Source organism: Panthera pardus, unplaced genomic scaffold (genome assembly GCF_024362965.1).
Source record: "Panthera pardus isolate Hobbes unplaced genomic scaffold, ASM2436296v1 HiC_scaffold_16, whole genome shotgun sequence".
Lineage (NCBI taxonomy): Eukaryota > Metazoa > Chordata > Mammalia > Carnivora > Felidae > Panthera > Panthera pardus.
Genome location: NW_026526721.1, coordinates 18,481,820 through 18,505,225, shown reverse-complemented (window position 1 = coordinate 18,505,225; position 23,406 = coordinate 18,481,820). Strand labels below are relative to the sequence as shown.

Below are 23,406 nucleotides of genomic sequence, written 5' to 3'. Positions count from 1 at the left end.
CCAATACACCAAAAAAAGTCTCTTGCTTGGAGATTTAAAACCAATCATTTAATCGCCTTTGTCCTCCTACAGAAAATATTGCAACCTACGTCCCCCTCTGGTTTGATCTTAGCTAATAACGCTACATCGAGAGAAAACCTCAGGCAAAAGATCTGGACTTGTTCAGAACATAACAAGACCCCATTATCTCAAGAGACTTCTCTCTCTTATTCAGAACATAATAAGACCGTATTATCTCAAGGGAATTCTGTTGGTTTGGAATATCGGCAAAAGTTTACGTGGTATTTTCTCATTACACTGCATGCATTGTGTTACTCCCTGTTCCCCTATCTCCTCATGGCAGCAACATCACAACAAAATCCCTTCACTGTTTCTACCAGAAAATTTCTCCGCACGTGGCAGAAGTGATCCCCGTCAGCTCATGCTCATGCTTGCCGGCCTGGCACTGAAGGTCTCCACATTTTAGCCCCAACCGAATTCCCCGTAACTCTCTTATCTAAGACATCTGCTCTAGTTTAAATCAGACTACCCTTGTCTCCCAGACTTGCCATGTACCCTCCCGGGGCAAATCTGTTTTGCTATCCCCACGGACTCTAAGGTACGCCAAAATAAAATCCGTTGGTAGCGCTGCCATGAGCCTTTCCACTTCCATCTCCTTCCATAGATCCTTCTCTGATCAATCTCTTACTCTTTGAAGTAGGTTCTGGGCTCCTGCTTTTTAACACAGATGACTCTCTGTGTTTCTTTGATGTAAATTTCCTACGAGATTTTAACATCCATGAGGGCCGGCTATCCCGTGTGTTCTCATCCTATGATTCACCAAGCCCAGCAAAATGGCTTGTACCCAAAAGGCACCCCCCCAAAAACCAATGTTGAGTAGACGGACATTATTATGTAAATAGCTACCCCGGTGGAGACCCTGAAAAAGTCAGAGTCACTGCAGAATACTAACTGCAGTAATTTGTAGTCTTCTTAGGTTTCAAGAAGAGAAGCTCCGAAAAAATCCCTCTTTTCTTTTCTAGGAAAAGAGAAGCTAACAAGTTCATTTAGTCAGTTCTGCCACAGGTGATCCTAAGAGGTACACGAAGAACATTCCAGGAAAGGATGTCTGGAGTTTTGAGAAAGCAGCGGCTCAAATAAAACCTGCATTTACTTAAATATAGATCTACTTACAGAAGCCCTTATGTGCTAAATATAATAAGAAGGTATCATTAAGCAGAGAATGATAAAGTTAAGCAATCTATTTTCTGCTACATTTTTTAAAGAATATGTGACTCTTTCAATGAATTTTCAGTTAAGTCTGAGTGTTTTATTTAAAGAAAATTTTTTTTAATGTTTACTTATTTTTGAGAGAGACAGAGTGTGAGGGAAGAGGCAGACAGAGAGGGAGACACAGAATCCCGAAGCAGGCTCCAGGCTCTGAGCTGTCAGAGCACAGCCCGACGCGGGGTTTGAACTCGTGAACCCTGAGATCATGACCTGAGCCGAAGTTGGCGCTTAACTGACTAAGCCGCCCAGGCGCCCCAGAATAATGTCAGTCTTTCTTAAAAGCTACAAGGTAAAGAAACCCAGAGCTTCAAAAACACTATTTTAAGTGAAAGAAGCCAGACACAAAAGAGCATGTATGATCCCACTTACATTAAATGTCTAGAAAAAGCAAATCTGTAGAGACGTAAAGTACATTGGTTGTTGCTGGGGGCTGGCGGTGACAGCAAGGATTAACTGAATGGGTGTGAGGGATCTTATCGGGATGATGACAATGTTCTAAGACTGGATTATGAGGGTGGTTGCTTAATTTGGTAAATTTATTAAAGCCACTGATTTATACACTAATACACTTAAAATGAGTGAATTTTATATGTAAATTATATGTAAATTAAAGATAATTTGCAGTGAAGGAAAGAAGATATTACAGCGGTCATTAGGAATCTACTTAAGGCAGAGAAACTAACCCATTTTAAGCTCCAATTTAACAACAGCGCTAAACTCATTTTACCTTAATAAAAAGTGAGAGGAAAACTTACAATATTGTAGCATTTGTGGCGGACTTTAAAAGTATTTGAATACATTAAAACTCCATCCATCCATAGTCACTGGATCTCATTCTAGGACCATCTTTCACTATTTGCAAAACAAAGGCATCCCCTTTAAGAAACACAACCCTACAATTCACTAGTTGCTATCATGACATTTGGTTGTTCAGTGTAAACTCAACCCTTGCTTTCGTTTCAGGGAGACAAAAAAGGAAGTCTGTTAGTTCATTCGTGTCACAACATTCTTAATAGGAGCATTAATTAAGTACCAAAAAAGAAAGTCTTAAGATATTAACACAACATCTATCTCTCAAAGAAGGCCCTGTGCCACCTCCCCCAGTAAAACAGTGTAAAGACAACACAAAAATCATCCCCGTTACATTTCACAGCCACAAGTAATGTGATACCCCACCAAAAGTTGTCGTTCAATGGCATTTGCTTCCAACTACTCACTCGCCTAAGATTTATCTAGAAGTTTCTACAAAGCAGGCACTCTGCATGATAAGTAAAAGCCAGTCCTTGCCCTCGAGATGCTCATAGTTCAAGTGGTGAAAGAGACAACAGGTAATAAGACCGTACTAAACACCCACTGCCAGGGACGTGCCAACCAGGTCACCTAACTCAGCCTCAGCCGAGTGAGATCGCACCTGGTCGGCTGGAGTTTTGCACAACAAGCTGGCGTGTGCCAAGCGGAACAGTGCGTATCATCGGGACTTGACATCATTTGAAATGAATTGTTGGACTGCTGGTTAAGCCAAAGAGAGCTTCACAAGCGTTAAGACCTGTAATTGTGCATCTTATTTTTGGTTGGGGACGGCGGTGGTGCTGGGCTGGGGAGCGGGCACGAGGCTTTCCTTTTCCCTGACGGAGGAAATCCCAACAAACAGCGCATTACCTCGCACCACCTCTTCCACAGACTCCGTGGTGGTGGTGGTGGTCGTGGCGATGCTGGTGGTTCGCTCGGTGGCCTCTTCATAGGGTTCTTCCGCCTCTTCCTCCACCTCATCACCATCTTCGTCATCCTCGTCATCCTCGGCCTCTTCGTCCTCGACGTCAGCCCCCTCTTCTTCCTCGGCTACTTCTACTACTTTGTCCTCACTGCAGCAGGAGATGGAAACAACGGTGACAGTCATTTAAACAAATTTCAGAAAGGGGAGGGGGGAAGCGACAACAAAGGACGGTAGTGATTTTGGAGGTAATGTGGCCCTCGGGGCAAACAACACACACACAAGGCTGGAAGCCAGCAGGTGTATGTGGGAATCCTAGCTCACTAGGTCTACAGCGTTCTGCCCCTTGGGCACAGCGCTTCTTAGTTCACACGGTTGCAAGAATGCTATTCCATGAGTCCGACTAAATGCTTTTCTGGAAAAGGCAAAATTACGGAGTGGTTCCTGGTGGGGGTGGCGGTCGGGGTGAAGAAGGGAGGGATGAGCAGGCAGAGCATAGGGGATTTTTTAGAGCAGGCTCTGTAAGATACGGTCGCAGTGAACACAGGACACATGCGTTTGTCAAAACCAACACAACTGTACGACACAAGAAGTGAACTCTAATATAAACTATGTACTTTATCACTAATGTATCAATATTGGGCCAGAGGTACTATACTAATAAAGACGTTAACAACAGAGGAAGTGTGGGGGTAGGGGGAAAGAGGGGAGGGGGGCGTTCTTTCTACTCGCTGCTCAAATTTTCTGTAAACCTAAAAGTGCTCTAAAAAAAACAAAGTGTGTTTAAACAGGAGAGAGGAAGGGGGATATCCAAGCTGAATCTGCTGTGTAGGATGATTTCTCATAATGTATGCGAAAATACCACACAGCATCTGCATGGTATAGACACTCAGTAAAGGCGGAAATCAGTTGAAATACTGCTATTCAACTGGATATAGATGAGGAAGAAGAAACCGGCGTAAATAAACTTGTAATACCCAGCGGTCAGCGAGACCAACTGAAATTATACAGTGGTCTTCCCTACTCTTGCTCCCTGTGGCATGCTGTAGAATATCAAGTATTTCAGGGGTTGTCAAATGTCAGCAACTATCAGAATTACTTGGAAGGCTTCTTGAAACACAGACCACCAGGCACCACCCACCAAGGTTTCTGAATCAGTGGGTTTAGGACGGGGCCTGAGAATTTGTATTTCTAACAGCTTCCTGGGCAATACTGATGCTGGTGTAGTCAGGGTACGATATTCTGAGAACCACTGAAATATGCAATGCTGAGAATAATGGTTAACAGATAGCCAGTAAATCACAGTATAATTGGGAAGGGGATCAGAAATAATACATAAGGCATTAAGTATGCATATCCTGATGCACAGTGTTGAATAATAAATCAGCACATTTGGAGGGCAGAAGGGTAGTCTCGAACAGAATCAGAAAGCCCGAGCGAGACATCCTTGTAGAAATCAAGTACCTGCAGTGCAGACATGGTCAAGAGCATTTGAAAGGTGATAAATGAAGACAGGAACCTAAGCGTTAAACAAGTGAAAGTATACATCACATACCGTCTGGCCAGATAGCAGAAACACACATTTCATCCTAGCTCAGATCACAAAAACAGTACAGGAGGAAGATCTACGCGTGCTGGGCGTTTCAAGCTACCAGAGCGACTGCCACAGGTCTTATGTGACAAGACCACAAGAATAGGATCGAGGGTTGCCATGCTGACAATTTCTGTCCACGGAAAAAAAAGAGACCGGGGTATCGTGGCCCCACAGCTGATTCTTGCCTATAAGAAGCTTGTGGTTGGGAGAAGCGACAGGAACCTAAAGACTTTGTGTGAGCCACACCTGGAGCCTGGGAAAGCTCCAAGTGAGCTGGGCATTGCATAGGGAATCAGATTTCGAACATGTTACGGAACTAGAACAGTAGGATTCTGTGGTGTGGGGGGACAGGAAGGGAGATGGCAAAAGCCACCTGCAAATGAAGTCTGAAAGACAGCTCCAAGTCATTTTGCCGAGAATGAAAAAGAAAAAGCTACGGGCGCCTGGGTAGCTCAGTCGGTTGAGCATCCGACTTCAGCTCGGGTCATGGTCTCCTGGTTCGTGGGTTCGAGCCCCGCGTCAGGCTCTGTGCTGACGGGTCTGTGCTTCAGATTCTGTGTCCTCCTCTCCCTTTCTCTCTGCCCCTCCCCCACTTGCACTGTCTCTCTCTCCCAAAAATAAACAACAAAAAAAAGGTATGTAAAGAGATGGATATAGCACTAGAAGGAATTCCTTTTATCAATTAACTCATAATGTAAGGAACTTTTATGGAAGTTCTATAAAAATGTGTATGGCCTGCCAAGTGGACCACCTTTCTGATGCTGATCAATGATGCAAGGATCATGAATGAACACATCCAAAGAAATTGAAGCATGTGCCCAGAGAAAAAGGAGAAGCTTACCAAGCAGAATAATATTAATGATAACTTACTAGTGTGGTAATGAAACAAATGGAACAGAGAAGACCCTGACCAGGAATTTTAACACTTCCATGAGGCCATGAAGAAAAAGTAAGAAGGGAAAATGTTGGCATTGATAATCAGGTGATAGAAGCCTTCATCCACTTAGAGATAAACAGGGTGCAATCATTGTTTCTCGACAGCCTGCATTCCCGCACAAAAGTCTAGTTGAGGCAACAGTTCCCAAGAATTCTTAACAGGTGCTCAGATGCCCTGAATTTTACACAGTATCCTGCTTCCTCACTTTTCTATAGGATCTCACTGTTGTAGTCGTGTGCACAGAAGAATGATCTGACGTGTGCCCCCCGCTGATTTATTCCCTTCTGTGTCCAGGCAAATTAAGTCTCCAAATTAAGTAGAAAAGTGAGGTAGAGACCAGGAGACAAACCAGACCAAGCCAATATTCTCCTTAAAGCACGAAGTATAAATGCTGTGTTGAGGCACGAATGGAATGACAGCGTCCAAGAATGTGACCCAGGGTTAAGACAGCGTTGTGCTTCTAGGCGGGACAATAAAAGTATGACTATGGGTACCCCCAAGAACCTCCCCCAACCTCCCCTGTTAGGACTTGACTTAGGCTCCAAACAGAAAACACGGTTATGAAAACAGCTGCGTTTAAAGTGATCTGCATTCTAGAATGTGTCTAGCCATAAAAAAAAAAAAAAAGAGTGAAATACATGCCCATCATCCATCACTGCATCTGCCTGAGCAATTTACTGGCATAATAAGGAACAGAAATACATAATAGTTCAACTCGCTGAGGAATTAAATTACTTGGCCTAAGAGAACGCAGGTCCAGCTCTTATTACCATAGCTTTGATTTCTGGAATTAAATTTAGATGTCCATAAATTCAATGATCTATTTGGACACTATTAAAACAGCAGCGCGCACTTATGTTTTCACAATGGTGCATCTTCCCAAAGAATGCCAAACACCAGCATTCCACTGCCTGCCACACTTTTCACCAATAGCAGGAAACCCAGAAAGGGGAGAAAAATTAATCTCCCACTGACTCTTCAATTGCTGGACGGCTCTGCTCCTGGATGTGACTGAGGCGAGCTGAGCACCGTGCAAGAAAGGGCCAAGGAGGGGCCAGTTGGGGAAGTGTGAGGCTGGGCATCATGAAGCAATTTCCTTACAAATAATCAAAGGACGGACAAGGAAACAGTCCCTTGGTAACACAGTAGAATATTCATATCACATTCACACATCTTTGCGTCTGTCAATGTATAGTAGACAGCTTGTATAGCTTTTAAATTCCAATAATGAGAAACGCTTCTAAAGAACGAGGGAACTATCTGAAAATGCTGATCATCTAAGGAGTACCTGACTTTAATAAGAAGGTTAAAGGGTCAGAGGGACATTTCTATGAGGAATTAAATCACCGAGAATGAAATTTTACGTGTCAGCATGCAAGAGTTTACTTTAGTGAAGGATACACTCCATCACGAAGGTGACTCTCCTTCAATTTCTAAATAAAGGCTGACCTTAATACCTTCCACTTGTGGTTTCCTCTGTGATGTTCCCTTCAGACAGTGAAAGATTTTGATTCACATAGCAGTTTTAATTCCTTTTTGTTTGAGTCATGCAAAACAAGTCACCATTTGCATTCTCTAAAAGAGCTGTGTTTACTCTTTCATAGTGTCTCCTAAGACTCGACTTTCTTCCGCCCCTTTGTAGGACAAAGGAGAGGAAACAGCATGAAAAAAAGCTGTGATTCCCATGCTTTATGTGAACTGGACAATCATGAGACCTGAACACCCAGTGATGGCAGAGGTTGGGGGGAGTAGGGGGGGAGGGTGGGGGATATGAAACAGAACAGCTGTCAATTCTCCAAATGTAAGATCAACCCCGGGCCAGGGCGGGGGCAAGTCTCAACAGGAAGATGCCCAGACACATGTATGTTTATTGTACTAGAAAGGGGAAGAAAGCGTCACCCAGAGTCAGGATATAGGAAAGGAAAATAAAGCAAATTTTTTTCTCTGCCCCAGTTCTTCGTGCTCTCAGAGTTTAACCTGGAGGGTACAAGGGCTGAAGAGTCAGTTTGTTCCAGAAAGCAGTATCTATAACAATTACTGCTGCAGGGCACCTGGATGGCTCAGTCAGTTAAGCATCCGACTTCGGCTCAGGTCACGATCTCATGGTGTGTGGGTTCGAGCCCTGCGTCGGGCTCTGTGCTGACAGCTCAGGGCCTGGAGCCTGCTTTGGATTTTGTGTCTTCCTCTCTCCCTGTCCGTCCCTCACTCACGCTTTGTCTTTCTTTAAATAATAAACACTAAAAAAAAGAAAATTGCTGCTGCGAAATTAGGAAAATTAGTAGTTGTCAGAAAACGTGAGAAAATAGAAGAGAATAGAAGCTTATTTTTCATGGTTCCCAGTAAATGGTTCAAGAGGGGGCAGAGCTAAGTAAGAAAAAACCGGAATCTCTCCCATCTAAAGGGACTGTTGGAAGCCAAATGTACAATTGGATGCAGGGCCTGATTCCACTTACATACAGTGTGAAAACAGGCACCCTCCACGCTGCTGCCAGAGCTCAGAGGCACTGCACTTTGGCGAGGGGGAGATTTGTGACTGGCAGGGAACAGGAGAGAGGCCTCTGCGGGGGCTGGCCAGGCGGTGCTGGGATCTGGGTGTCTGCTATCCCGTATGCTCAATTTTGAAATTCACGAGCCATGTGTACCCATGTTATGTGCCATTTCTCTTTATGTAAGTTACAGTTCAGGAAAGAGGGATAAAAGGGAGAGGATGCTGGGCGCTCAGGTGGTTGAGTGCTGGACTCCCGATTTCAGCTCAGGTCATCATCTCACAGGTTTTGCGGGTTCGAGCCCTGTGTCGGGCTCTGTGCTGACAGCATCGAGCCTGCTTTCTCTCTCCCTCTCTTGGTCCCTCCCCCAAGCTCCCTCATGCGGTCCCTTTCTCTCTCTCAAAATAAATTAAAAAAAAATTTTTTTTAATGTTTATTTAGTTTTGAGAGACAGAGATAGAGCATGCGTGGGGGAGGGGCAGGGAGAGAGGGAGACACAGAATCCAAAGCAGGTTCCAGGCTCTGAGCTGTCAGCACAGAGCCCGATGCGGAGCTCGAACCCATGAACCATGAGATCATGACCTGAGCCGAAGTCGGAGGCTTAACCAACTGAGTCACCCAGGTGCCCCTAAAAAATTGTAACAAAAAAAACAAAAAAAAAGGGAGAGGATGCTGTTACTACACTGTCCCACTCTTCTTAAATATTCTCACAATTGGGCTAGAATAAGAGCTCTTTAATTGATATAATAATTGTATTTTCAAGGTCTCCAAATCTGAAAAAAATACCTCTCAACTCCAAACCCTCAATCCAGTTAGGGCACAAGTTATGAAGGTAGAAGCATGATAATATTAACAATAATAATAATGGTATATGATATATATATATAATAATTACACATAATATATGTATGAATTTTTTCACTAGTGAAAATCATGATCTGAAGGAAATGCAACTAATAATGTATATGTTTATACATATTTACGCATACACATGTACATACGTATAAACACATATATATAAACATACACATATGTACATGTATACACACACATGCACATATATATATATATATATATATATATATATATATATATAGTGTGTCTAGTTAGTGAGGCCATGGCTGAAGGAGCCATATACATATACATATATACATATATACATGTATATATATATATACATGTATACATGTATATACATATACATATATATATGTATATATGTATATGTATATGGCTCCTTCAGCCATGGCCTCACTAACTAGACTATATGGGTTAAGTAATTAATTCTCCAAAGTAATTAATTCATTAATACAGACATTTTGTAAATGAATTTGAGGATCGTATAGAATTCAATCCACATATGTTAATGATTACTACAGAAAAACAAAAGTTACTCTCCTTTAATGTTGTACTATTAGAATCTCTCCCACCTTCTCTCCCCAAAACTGTGCCGTAGCAGAAAATGTAAGCTACCCCAAAGCCATACCTAACTCCTTTCTGCCATCCCTTCATCGATCAGAGATAGTAAGACACCGAACACTCCATACCCCGTCTCCCTTGCAGGTAGAGAAGGTCATGCGACTGCCACGTCTCAGGATAATGAGATGCCAGAGGGCATCTGCTTGGACCTCCAGGTGGGGTGTCTAGGAAGGTTTTACTTTCCAGATGAGAACACTCATCATACTGAGTAGTCGGAGTGTTTTTGTTCCTTTGCCCTTCTGTGTTTCTACTTTCTCCCTGGAAGGGCAACAGCCATCTGTCAAGGGTTAGTTGATAAACATTCAGATGCAGAAGGTGATAAAGGTGCTGGGATGGAAAGATCCAGAAAGGTCACATCTCTGCCTTGCTGCACCAGTGCAGGGCTCCCTACCACCAAGATCTGGGTTTTCAGTTATTCGCAGCTAAAAGCATTCCTTGCAGATGGTTTAAATGCTTCCCCCAGACACTAGGTTATGGACTCCTGCTTAAGGAAGATAAGAACAAAACTGAGATGCCAAAAATTCATGACTCAGGCATTAAGGGTGAGATATATAGACAAACCTTCATCTGAAGTGAGAATGTATCATCGTTACAGATTTAACGACTATCTCTTCTGGGCAAGAGAATCTACACTAATTACTATATGAGTAACAGACACACTGCCTATTAAATGCTTCAGAAATTCAAAGGGGGAAGTGATTCTTGTCAGCTAGAAGTGTGTGAGCTGGTAAGGACATGGAAAGTGGGTGTAAGGATGAGGTAGGGATAGCCACAGAATGCACAATCAGGAACAACAAATACATAAGGTTGACAATAAAATACTTCAATGTGGTACTGAATTTTAACAGTGAGGAACGCTAAATTGCAGAGACCAAGGATCCAGACATTTTTCCTTTAGTCAATGGATAGTTAAGTATTTGAGTTGAAAGAAATGGGCATCAACTTTAATGAGCAAAAACAAGGGCAAGGCATTAATTCACCTATCCACTGAGCCCTGTCTATACTGCATGCTGGCCATCGGATCAACAATGTCTACGGTGCTTTTGCCAAGTGCCAGGTGCTATTCGAGACACCGGCAGTGGACTTGTGAGTATGACAAAGCTTCTGCTTTCCTGGAACATACATTTTAGTGGGTAAGGCACAAGAGGAGCAAATAAATAAGAAAAAAAAATTCATAAGTATACAAAGAAAGGAAAGGGGCTAATGTGCTAATCAGTGACTACAATAGATGTGTTTGTGGAGGGAGGGATGGGAGCAGCATTTCAAATAGGATGGTCGGGGAAGGCCACTGAGACAGAGAAGCCTGGAAGAGTCAGCATGGGGGGATGGTTGGGGCAGAAGGAAGAACAAATGCAAAGGCCCTGGGGTGAGGGCAAGCTTAGCATGATGCAGAGAAAGCCAGCTAGCATAGGGGGCAGAGGACGAGGTTCTCAGGAGAAATTAAGGTTGGAGCCAGATGGGAAGGCTGGGAGGCCATGTTGGTCATGTTAAGAAACGGCAAGTTTACTCATTTGCAATGGAAATGACTCAATGAGATATAAGTTTTAAGGATGGCTCTGGCTACTTAGGGTGGAGAGTGGACTCTAGGAAGACAAGAATGGCAGCTGGGACATTGGGAGAAACACACTGGGGAGCAAGGGTAGCTCATGAGGCTAAAGCCAAAAGGACAATGACATCATCATCCATATTAAATGTGACATTACTGTGGTGATAACAATTATGAATGACACGAGACCCAAAAGAATAAGATCTGACCAGACCTGGGGTGCACAGCAAGGGAGACATAAGGAAGGGATGACTGAAATGTGACCTAGAGAAGAAGCAAGGTGAATGCGGTCTGGAGGATAAAGACCACTCTGCACCAGGGCAGGCAGAGCATATGCAAAGGTCCGGTGGTGGGAGGAAATCCTGAGAGTCTGAAACAGAGTTGGCTGAAAACACAGAGAGTAATCAAAGAAGGACAAATGATCAATGGCATGGAGCATATGGCTCCTAGCTTATTTTTACACATCCTATAAGTTAAGAGCAGTTTTTACATTTTTAAAGAATTATGAAAAGAAAAAAAAAAGATATATCCAAACAACTGTGCTTTGTCCTGATTTGAAATGAGATAGAACAAAACAAAGCAAAAAGCATCTAGGATGTCCAAGTTGTAAAATTCTAGAGCAGAAACAACAGCGATCCCTGCTTCTTGCCTCCTTCGGAGCCAGCAGAACACAGGGCGCAATGAGACGGGGTATCTTGCCGCGTGGTGGAGCTGTGAACCCTGGGGCCGGCCCGCCTGGATTTGAATCCTGGCTCTGTGGCCTTGAGCACGTTAGTTAACCTCTCTGTGCCTCTCATGTCTTCATCTGTAAAATGGCAAACTTACAGGAGGTGCTTCCGTTCACAGGGGCACGACGAGAAATCGGGTTAATACTTGGGATGCACTTAGAACAGCACCTGACTCACCATGAGTAGCATGTAAGCGGTCAAAGGCCACACACACAGTACCTGACAGACAATAGCTCAAACAGTAGCTACTGAAAATAGCTCAAAAAAAAAAAAAAAATGTGTTGAATGAATGGATGTTAGGACAAAATACCGCTGAGACATTCCTCCAGAACACTCAGAACTGGTGTATTCTCTGACAATTACACACAGTTTGATTTTCCTCTCTATTAGAAAACATAAAAGGGTCAGATATTAGGTCGTTCTCTTGAAAGATTTTAAGAGAATACACAATTACGTAATCCTTAATTTTTTTAATGTTTATTTATAAGAGAGACAGAGAGACAGAGCGCGAGTAGGGGAGGGGCAGAGAGAGAGGGAGACACGGAATCGAAAGCAGGTTGTAGGCTCTGAGCTGTCTGCATGGAGCCCGACGCGGGGCTCAAACTCGCGAACCGTGAGATCATGACCTGAGCCGAAGCCGGACGCTTAACCGACTGAGCCACCCAGGCGCCCCCCAAATCAGTTAATCTTTAAAGGAAAACAAGAAATCCTGTTACAGACGATACTTTCAGAATTCTAGCACCACGTGGCACAACGACATTAATAGGATACCACCACACGACCCAGTATTAAATTCACGTAATGTACTGGCTACTAAGGTTTTTGCCAACACTGGGAATAAAACTAGCTGCCTTCACTAAAAAGGGCCACGCATGAAAGAAAATTGAAGGAACGTTACGAAAAGGGTGGTTCAGTATAAAATCAACTGCTCTTCACACAGGCCTGTAAACTCTGGCCTATTTGATTTAGTGAACTTGCAAAGTATGAGGCCGAAATAGGCGGAGAGAAGAGAAGAATCCAAGCCTGGATGTAAACTAGCAAGGCTAGAACACGAGAGGAACCACTCTCTCCCTACATATGCAAAGAAGCATTGCAGCAACAGAGGAAACCAATTTAAGTGATACCCCTAAGACATGAGACAAATCAAAAGCCGGAGAAGGCTTCACAGAGTATTGCCGAAGCTTCTTCAGCCTGTTGGTGTAAAGGTACAAAAAGGGTTGTTCCCAGTGCTGAGTGTGAAGGATGTAGAATGCTGGGGTTGGTGCTGGATGGAATGTGGTGTAGAAAAATGAGCCATGAAGGCCATGTCTGGGGCTCAGGGAAAATCCGACTATGGACTCAGTATCTGCTGATATTTTTTAAAAAATGACCGTTAATTTTGTGGGTGAGATGGTATCCTTTGAGCTCCGCAGAAAAATGTGATTAGATTTTTAAAGATGTAGAAGTAGTTGTTAATAATATTTGCTGCTAGGACTTTAGTTTAAATCATAAAAAAAGGTATGCTGGAAAAGGGGGAAAATGATATTCTGGCAAGACTTAAGGAATGTAAAGTTTAGCATGTAATTATAGTAAAAAGCTAAATTGCTTTCTTAAAGACCATCTCGGAGGCATGAAAAGCCATATATAATCAAAAGCACATTCTTTTCCTGACAGCTTTATGAACCGACTAGGACTAAGGAGAAGCACCTAAGGTGATAAAAACTTTCAGAGTCTTTTAAAAATCTTGATAAGTGAAACCCAACCTTGGTTAATCAGACGCTTTGCCAGAAAACTGTGAGCACCTTCCTCAGACCTAGAGAAGCTGGGTGTTGCTAAGTGCAGGTGGTCTGCATGCGTTTTGGGTGAAGAATTGGAAACACATGCTCTTCAGTCATTTAACATATCTGAGGGTGAACTAGGCTCTGAAGGGTCCATTCCATGCACGGAAGTTACTGCTGGAAACGAAAGAGACTAAAATTCCCTGCCCTCGTGGCACTTCCGGTCTACTCGGGGGACAGGTGACAGTGTAAGAAGCCAAAGCGAAGATGGTTACACTGCACGTTACGCGTGACAAGTGCTATGGGCAGGTACGAAAGCAGGAAAACCAGATGAGGTGTGCGGGAGGGGACAGTAGGGAGGTTTGATGTAATTAACATTTCAAGAGACTAGTGAGCGGGCGCCTGGCTGGCGCGGTAGGTTAAGAGTCTGACTTCAGCTCCGGTCATGATCTTGCGGTTTGTGGGTTCGAGCCCTGTGTTGGGCTCTGTGCGGACAGCTCGGAGCCTGGAGCCTGCTTCCGATTCTGTGTCTCCCTGTCTCTCTGCCCCTCCCCAACTCACTCTCTCTCTCTTCCAAAAATAAATAAACGTTAAAAAAAAAACAAAAATAAATAAAGAGAATATTAAGAGAACAATGCCCTGAACAGGTGTCCTTTCAGCAAATACTATGTGCTTCGCATTGTCTTCCACTGTGTCTATACACATAGGGACTACTATAAAGCTACAGATGGTCTGTGTATACAACGGCTACAAAGCCTTCTAGAAAAGCCACAAGGCAGCTTTCTTTCAAAGACACCTTGTGAAGTACCTTGTCCTTAGAGAGAAGGGAAGCACCCTGCCGCTTCTGTGGGCTTTCCTCTTCTCTCCTGTGACAAGAGAAAACCACCCTGCTGCTCTTGCCACCACACACACTGCATCAGTTTATCCCTTGTCCTCCCCCAGAGTCTGCAGTGGGGCCCATGGGTACACCTGCCCCCATCCTCAGGTGGTGCCAAGTGCCATTTATCCTTAAAACAAGCCCGAGGACGCCTTTGCCCCTTTGTTTTTACAGCTCGAAACAAGTATTTTATTTTATTTGAAGAGAGAGAGAGAGAGAGAGAGAGAGAGAGAGAGTGAGGGAGGGGCAGAGGGAGAAGGAGGCAGAGTCCTAAGCAGCCTCCACGCCCAGCACGGAGACCAACGCGGGGCTCGATCCCACGGCCCCGGGGATCATGACCTGAGCTGAAATCAAGAACCGGACGCTGAGCCACCCGGGTGGCCCTGAAACAAGTATTCCGAATTGTGTGGAAAAGATGGAGACAAGAACTAATGACAGGCATAGGCTGCTTGACGATGGGAGTCTTGGATCAGGCAGATTTATGGGAAAAGTGTGTACTGGAGAAGTAAAACTTCTCGTTCATTTCCACAGGTGAGTCAGCTTCTTCTTCCAGCAAGCCTGCTTCCTTGTTCCTAAGTTTCTTTTAAAAAGTATTTGTAGCTGCCATTTGAGAAAGCTGTAAAGTCAAAATATCACGTGTTGATCCTGCACGAACGATGCAACAAATGTGGGGTAAAATGAATGTGGAAGTGCGTTACTTTTTTTTATATTAAAAAAAATTTTTTTAATGTTTATTTTTGAGAAAAAGAGAGAGAGGGCGGGGGGGGGGGGGGGGGAGGGGCAGAAAGAGAAGGACACACAGAATCCAGGCTCCAGGTTCTGAGCTGTCAGCACAGAGCCCGACGCGGGGCTCAAACTTACAAACTGTGAGATCACGACCTGAGCCAAAGCCTGACCCGACTGAGCCATTACTTTTTAGGTTAAATCACTGATAACAGCCGTTTTTGAAAATTCTCTTTCTGAAGGGAAAATTACATTGTAGTTCACTCCAGTTAATTCAGTGTCTTCATTCTCTGGGACATACAGAAGGAAAACACTATGGTAATTAAAGGCACGTTCTTGGAAGCCACCTACCGGCTATGGTGTGACCATGGACATGTGACTTACCCTGCCCTGACTCAGTTTCTCCATCTTTAAAACGGGATGAAAACATTACCCACCTCTTGAGATGCTGTGAGCAGTTAACGTATGACAAGCACTTAGAAAAAGCGTAGCACTAAATACCATATCTATTTGCTGTTATGAGACTAGGGCTTAAATTTATGTATGACAGTTATGTTTTTTTCCTTTTTAATGTTATTAGGTTTTGAAAATGATGCAAATAAAAAGTTATCATTAGTTCTTCATATACAGTACTTTCCTTGGGGTTTATTATTTCAGAAAAAAAATCTATAAAGACCTATTCTTGTTTTAAAAATTTTTTAAATGTTTGTTTATTTTTTGAGAGACAGAGGCAAGAGCGTAAGCAGGGAAGGGGCAGAGAGAGAGAGAGAGAAAGAGAAGGAGACACAGAATCCAAAACAGGTTCCAGGCTCTGAGCTGTCAGCACAGAGCCCAATGCAGGGCTTGAACTCAAAGACTGCAAAATCATGACCTGAGCCGAAGTTGACGCTAACTGACTGAGCCACCCAGGCGCCCCAGTCTTATTCTTTACCAGGTACAGTGCCTAGTAAAGTCCCAATTGCTGACCACAGGCTCAGAGTCCTGCAGAGATGGATATATAAACAAGCACAGAACAGTGATGTAAGAGATACGAACATCAACTGTATCGGATTTTTAAAAAGGTCTGTTAATAGGACTTGGGAGGGACGGATCGAGACGGTTTAGAGGTGAGCGGGGAACTGATGAGTGAACAGAGATCTACAGAGAGGACGATGGCCAAGGGGCATGGCAGAGACCGGACCCGGCACCTGTAAAGACAGCAAGCGTCTGGCAGGAAGTGCGGGTAGCTGAGCGGGGCTGGGGAGACAGGATGGGCACCGGGAAGGGAGTGGAATGCAGACACATTACCAAGGGCCTTGTTTGAAAGGCTAAGGAGTTTGTCTTCATTCTACCCGTGATTCAGAGGCTAGGAGAGAAACTTTAAGCAGAAGAGTGGCAAAGTTAGTTGTATTTCAAGAAGTATGAGCTGGCGGAAGTATGAAGGACAGACAGGTGGAGGAGTGACAGGTGGGCGTGGGAGAAGGCTCTTCCAGAAGCCTGGCCAAGGAGGATGAGGGAGGTGAGAGCTTGGAAAAAGAACCCAGCAGCACTGGTGACTGGATGAAGGGGGCTGGTGACAGCATGAAGCTGATGTGTTGAGATGGAGCGACTGACTGGAGAAAGGTTATTGAGGGTAACAGAGGGAAGAAGGGCCGGCTTGGACCAGGATAGATTTCGGATGCTGTAAGACGGTATCGGGGGCCTCCAGCTGCTAGCCAGAAACAGAGCACTAGAAATCCGGGCCCAGAATATAATATGGATCTGGGAGCCATTGTGTTTCTATTTCCATTAGGTCAACAGCAATGCACGTTTTTGTTGTTGTTTTCTAAAAACTCAAGAGCTACCATTTTGAAAGGCTGCAGATAATAGACCAGAACAGCCATGCTTTTTCTGCCTTGTTGGTATGTCCTGTTATGATATCCTATCTAACTAGAAACAAAATCTAGCCTCCTGAAGTCTAATTATGCTTTTCTTCTCCGCTTCTCCTCTTTCCCCACAAGCAGAATTCCAGCTGCCTCCCGATTCAGTGATCCATGTGAAAAATTCCCCAAGGAGATGTTTTCTGTATTGATTAAAGAGCCTAATCAGGAACGTCCTACTACATCCTACTATAATAGCAGAAGAAAAGTCATTCACTCAACAAATGTTAGTGGATATCAACTATGCACCAGGCAGTCTGCCAGATCTGAGGCTCTGAAAGAGAAAAGGATAAGATCTCTGCCTTCAGGGAGCCTACATTCTATTAGCGGGGAGAAAAACGATCAGCAGATACAATACTAAAAGGCATAATTCATGTCAGGATGAAATAAATAGGCTGCGAAGACTGGGAATATTGGGAGGAGAGTGTTTTGCAAAGTGATGAGGGGAATGTATTTTTTTTTTTTAACGTTTATTTATTTTTGAGACAGAGAGAGACAGAGCATGAACAGGGGAGGGGCAGAGAGAGAGAGGGAGACACAGAATCAGAAGCAGGCTCCAGGCTCTGAGCCATCAGCCCACAGCCCGATGCGGGGCTCAAACTCACGGACCGTGAGATCGTGACCCGAGCCGAAGTCGGACGCTCAACCGACTGAGCCACCCAGGCGCCCCCAGGGGAATGTATTTTGAGAACGGGACAGTGAGGCTGAGGCTAAGGATAAAAAGAAACCTAGAGAACTGGGGAAATTTTACAGGGAGATTCGTCGACTGTGGGGTGGGGAAGGCCTGCCATGTTTTGCGTGATACAGAGACAGCAGTGAGGAGAGACAGGAACATGGTGATGATGCCAGGAAGGCACAGAGAAGCTGGACCAAATACATTCATACCTGGATAAGAATGCAAAATACATGTTGAGTCACTGTTCGGTCAACATCATCCTTGGCATCCCAACAAAAGGGCTCACTGCTTTTTCTCTGTGTATTTGGTTGTTAAGTGTGCTGGAAAGCCACTAGCCCACCTTCGCCTTGGGAGTTCCAAGATCAGCTTTATTTATATATAAACATAAATACAAATATAAATACAAATGCAAATATAAATATAAATACACACACACACACACACACTCCATGTCCTGGCTGTGGTGTATACAGTGGCTTAAGACTTGTGTGTGGAAACAGTGGGTATACAGCAGGGACACAAAGGGAGCAGAAATCAGTAGGATACTACAGTAACTCCAGCAAGAAATAATGGTACTAGGATTGTACTAGAGAAGATGGGAGACAAGTGCATGCATGAATCCAGAACAGGCAGGATTTGTGGAAAGGGTAACATGAGTCCCAGGTACTTAGCTGTAACTCCTAAGAGATGGGGTGGGGCCATTATCATGACAGGACAGCTTCAAGAGAACCAAGATGGGTGTGGGGTATAGAAACTAAGAACTCTCTCGGACGCATTAGGAAACCATCCATCTGGCTTTAGTTCTTCAATCTGACCACATAGACATTTGAGCTTCCCACTTGGGGGACTCACCCCAGCTAGCCAGGGCTAATAAATACAACTGGTATATAAAGTCAAGGCTGTTGATTACAGCAACCAAGATGAACGGTCCAGTAAAGGAAATACTGTAATAATCCAAAGGAGATAACTCGAGTCAGAAATTTAAAACCAAAGCGAAACAAAACACAGTGATGTCAGGAGAGCTAAAAAGAAGCAAACAGAAAACCTCCAAAGCCTTGTGCAAAGAATGTCTAGGAAAGAAAGACTGGAAATGAAGACAAACAAGTTATATAAGAAAAAAGGCTTCCGAGAAAAAGCAAAAAGAATCGGTTCTAAGGGATTATTAACCTTAAGGTGCTTTGTATGGAAATTCCAGAAGCATCTGGGTCTGTCTGCACTGGTACTTTGATTAGGCAGATAAAGAGGTTATGAGGAAAAGTACTACCTTATTTGTCTGTCAACTAATAGCAAAGATAGAGGAAGGGCATATTCAGTCCTACTGAGGGTTCATGGCCAAAGATCACAGATGTTCTATATATAGTATTCAAGACAAGATGTGACATACAGAGTCAATTTACCAATGTGCATGTTCCTCCCCAAATAGGAAGAGGTGACAAAGCTACCTCATTATGAAATGTTCTGTGCACGTCAGTGCTGCTAGGTGTGTTTCGGCACCAACAGGGAGTTTTATATGAAGCCGGACCAGGTACAGAGATGCTCTAAAGTGTGGTCTCGGCATCTTGTTCCTCTGTGATTGGTGCCACCATGGTCAATTACCTTAAATGCAGTGTTGTTGTCCTGTGACTACCCTGTAAACAGTTTTGTAAAACCTAAGTGCTTCATTACTGTGTCGACAGGTGTACGACTCTTTGGTTCCAATTTTCCGATAACAGTAACTACAAAATTCTCCTGAGAACCACTTGAGGCTAACCGATTACCACTCAAAGGATGTATGAAACACTTAAAGGGGAACAAATGAACAGCATATTCCAGGAAATAAAAGATTAAAAAACTGTGATGGGGCTGCCCCTACTTATTAGTAAAGATGTCATCACTCTTTTAAAACTATTTCTCTTTTTTATTAAAAAGAATTTTTAATGTTTATTTATTTATTTTTGAGAGAGAGAGAGAAAGAGAGAGCAAGAGAGCGAGCACAAGCAGGGAAGGGGCAGAGAGAGAGAGAGGGAGACACAGAATCTGAAGCAGGCTCCAGGCTCTGAGTTGTCAGCACAGAGCCTGATGCGGGGCTCGAACTCATGAACCGTGAGATCATGACCTGAGCTGAAGTCCAACACTTAACCAACTGAGCCACCCAGGCGCCTCAGAACTATTCCTGAAATATAATTTAAATATAAAATTGAAGATCTGCAAATACACAGAAGTCGAGGGTAGAATGACCTTACTGCTATTTGAATACCTACTGACTTTCTATTTCAAATGTCCCAAAGAGCCCAAACTGATTCCATATTAATTTTTACGGCTATTTTCCAATCCTAAAAAAAATCACATTTTCTAATGTGTTGCTTCCCTAAAATAAAAAGGACTCCCTACATATGTATTTAAATTCATAAAATAGGAATAGCATTACTTGTTTTCTACTAAAGCCTATTTTAATAATGTTCTAAACCTCATCTAGGACGGAAAGTGCTGAAGTCATTATCTATTACTATTGGTTGTAATTATTACAAGGCCCACAATACTTTTTAAAGACCTAATTAAAAAGGAACATGTTATAACAGCCATGATTATCAAACCAGAGGTGGGAGATCAGTCATTATGCCCTAAGGAGAGCTTTTCTATTTGACTATGCGAGCTAAGAGGTGGGAGGGTAGACCGACTAAGGAACCAGCAGTCCCACCCTGGCCTGCCCTCCCTTACAATTCCACTCAAGGCACCATGAACGAGCCTGTTGCACATTTTAGTTCAACATGCTACCATATCTTTAACTCCGTTCTGAAAGCAAGTACAACGATAACAGGTGACAGCAATTTTCTCCACGTTCGATGTAAAGGAATAGGTTCCAGAAGACTTTATTAGGCTCAAAGCATCCTTTAAAACCTTTGAAGGCATTTCTGAAGCCAGAATCATCGTATTTACTAACAAGTCTTTTCCAAACTCTCTGGGTGCATCTATTACATTGGAGTTCTGTTTCTTCACTGTGCCTTTTTATGCAGATCTGATTTACAAACACATTAAACGATTCTAAATGTAATACTGTCCTTTCCATCATAATGATAATCTCTTTTGCAGTCTGGTAGCCAGTGTTATGTTAATGGTTTTAGAACCCGACAACATTAATCTCCTAACTACCGGTATTGGAGCAGCTGACAGAAGGGGAGCAGATATCTACTGTGTCCTTCAACGGTACAGTTATAGCCTCACATCAGATTGGCAAGAGGTCGCTAAGCAGAAAACTTAGGACCAAATTCAAACGATGGTCTCAAATGCAAAAGAAGATTTCAATTATATGCCTCAAGGACCATACAATAACAAATCATTTATATAGGCTGACTTACCGTTGTTCTCAATAAAATGTTGCTATCCTACAAATGTATTTTCGAGTAACTTCCAACAGCATACTGGACTTTCGGATATCTTTGGGTAAACCCTCCCAGAACGACACGTTATGCTTTACTAAAACAATTTAGTCAGTACACAAATATTCATAGCCTATCAGATGCTCAATATTCAGTTCTCTTTATAACGATTTAGAATAAGGGCAAAACGTGTTTGGTAGAAAACAGGACATAAATGACAAGAATGAACACCCATCTGCTGTGTCTTCAACTGCGTCAACACGACCAGAAAGATGCTCAGTGTGTCCTTCACTTAGTTTGGAAATTAACAAGGCATGAATAGACATTATAAGATGTGGAGCTGAAGGAACCACTTATTACTTGGATTAGTTAAAAATACAGAAACATTCATAGCTTGCACTTCAGCTGCCTTCAAAAAGTTGATGGAGACGCTTGCTTTTAAACAGTATGATACTAGTTTATGTATACAGTTAAGACATCAGGGAAAGAGGCCAGGGTGGATAAAACATTACATGTATAATGTTATTACTTCCTACAGAAACCTCATCGATTAAAGATAACCATAACATCTGATGCAAGTAAAATCACCCTCATTTGAAGCTGCTCAAATATGATCAGTGATATAGTTTCACAAAAGACAAAAATGCGCTTATATTTATATGATCTGTGTCGGGGCGGGGGTGGGAGGGGGAAGTTAAGTAAATACTGTTACCAACACCATATTGTTTTGCTCAGCTACAAATAAATAACAATGTTTTTTATAAATAAATCTATAAATATATATATATATACACACAAAATAAATATACAAATGGTAGACAAAAATACTATGGATAATAACTGGAATACAAAATCATTACTTGGAGCGGCTGTATTTATCTGATAGTAATGAACACATTTCTTTAAAAATGGTGTGCATTGTAGAATTTGAACTAATTAAGATTACTGTTCTAATGTCTCCTTACAGGAAATTTACTACAGGTTAAGTGAGGAAACAATTTCATTTGCAGATAAGGGAGCCTATTTCGGAAGGGAGGAAAGAACACTATTCCTTTAGGACCATTTCAAAACAAATAAAGCATCAAGAGATCATGCAGATGGGGAACATAGGCAGACGGTCCACGTGACCACCAGCGTCAGTGAAGTAGAATAATTCCACCCTCTGAAACTGTACACGGGAACGCTGAAAAGTGTGACTTTGTAAATATGGAGGGTGAAAAAGGAAGCTATAGTTAGTCCTTACTTGGGAAAGATTTTGTTTCTTTTCTACCTCTCATCAAAAGAAATGAGTTTTGAGTATCCCCAAATTATTTTCCTTATGAATGGCTTCCTTCCAAACCATACACAGGCTTCTTAAAATTTTGCTTCGTTTTTTTGGAATAAGTTCTTGGTACTAGTTTAGACTTAGATGGGGAGACACAGACATCATGTACAATATACCTTGATTTCCTATTTTAGGGTTTCTGGAAGCTAGTTTATTATTATTAACTACCAAATAACGTTCCAGCATGCAATTTATTATTACCAAAGATTTGATGAACGACATGGCTCAAGTAAAAGAAACCTCTTTGGGCATTAACATGTTGATGTAGATCTTGAGGCCAAAGGGGGAAAGAAAACAAAAAAATGAATAGTACATATTTCTAAGGGCCAACTTTACGTAGAATAATGGTGAAGCCCATCTAAATTAGGGGTTTTACAGTGAGAGTAACAATATCCAGATTCCATGTTGGTTTCAACATGGAATTCATGCATGAGGGCACCACTGCCAGGACTGTTTAAATCACGAGGCTCTCGATTTTCTTCCTCTTTTCTTCCTCTTTTGTAATCCAGGAAACCTGAACAGTTTAATTCAAAGACATCAGGAGGACAAAGAGGTCTTCCTTTCCTCAACGGTGTAAACTCCTTGGCAGTGAAAGATCCAGCCCTCTAAGTAACTATTACAAACTTGGAAATCAGACCAAACCCTACTGGTTTGGCCACGCAACTGTACTCTGGTTAAGACTATTAAAATAATTTGTTTTTCTTCTTGCTATACACAAGGTCCAAGCTTATTAAATACAGAAATTCAGCATTTTTAGTAAGACCCCAGAGCTGGCGGCCAGTTGCCTCAGGAGAAAATGCAAGCTTCTGCTTTTCTCCTATTCATCATTTTCAAATTAGTTCCCTTATTTCAGTACAAGACACAGTGATACAGTCGCAGCCTCAAACAGTGCTGGAAGCTGCCAGCCAGCAAGGTGGCAGTTACGTCTCAAAGCCACAAACTGTTTCATCAAATCCATTCCACTTGACTCATCCACTGGCAAAGATTTAAGCCTGGAATTTATCATTTCGATGATTCACTTTGTGATTCGCCTCCGAAGTGGTTA

General features: G+C 42.8%; 1 protein-coding gene across 7 annotated transcripts in view; it reads right to left on the bottom strand.

Moving 5' to 3' along the window:
• The window catches only part of APP (amyloid beta precursor protein), a 274,512-nt gene that overhangs the window by 117,493 nt on the left and 133,613 nt on the right, over positions 1-23,406 (bottom strand). For all 7 annotated transcript variants that reach the window (XM_019467786.2, XM_019467787.2, XM_019467788.2 and 4 more), the window contains exon 6: positions 2,929-3,131. In XM_019467786.2, the coding sequence (XP_019323331.1) occupies positions 2,929-3,131 (203 nt within the window). The remainder of the gene's footprint in view (positions 1-2,928; positions 3,132-23,406) is intronic.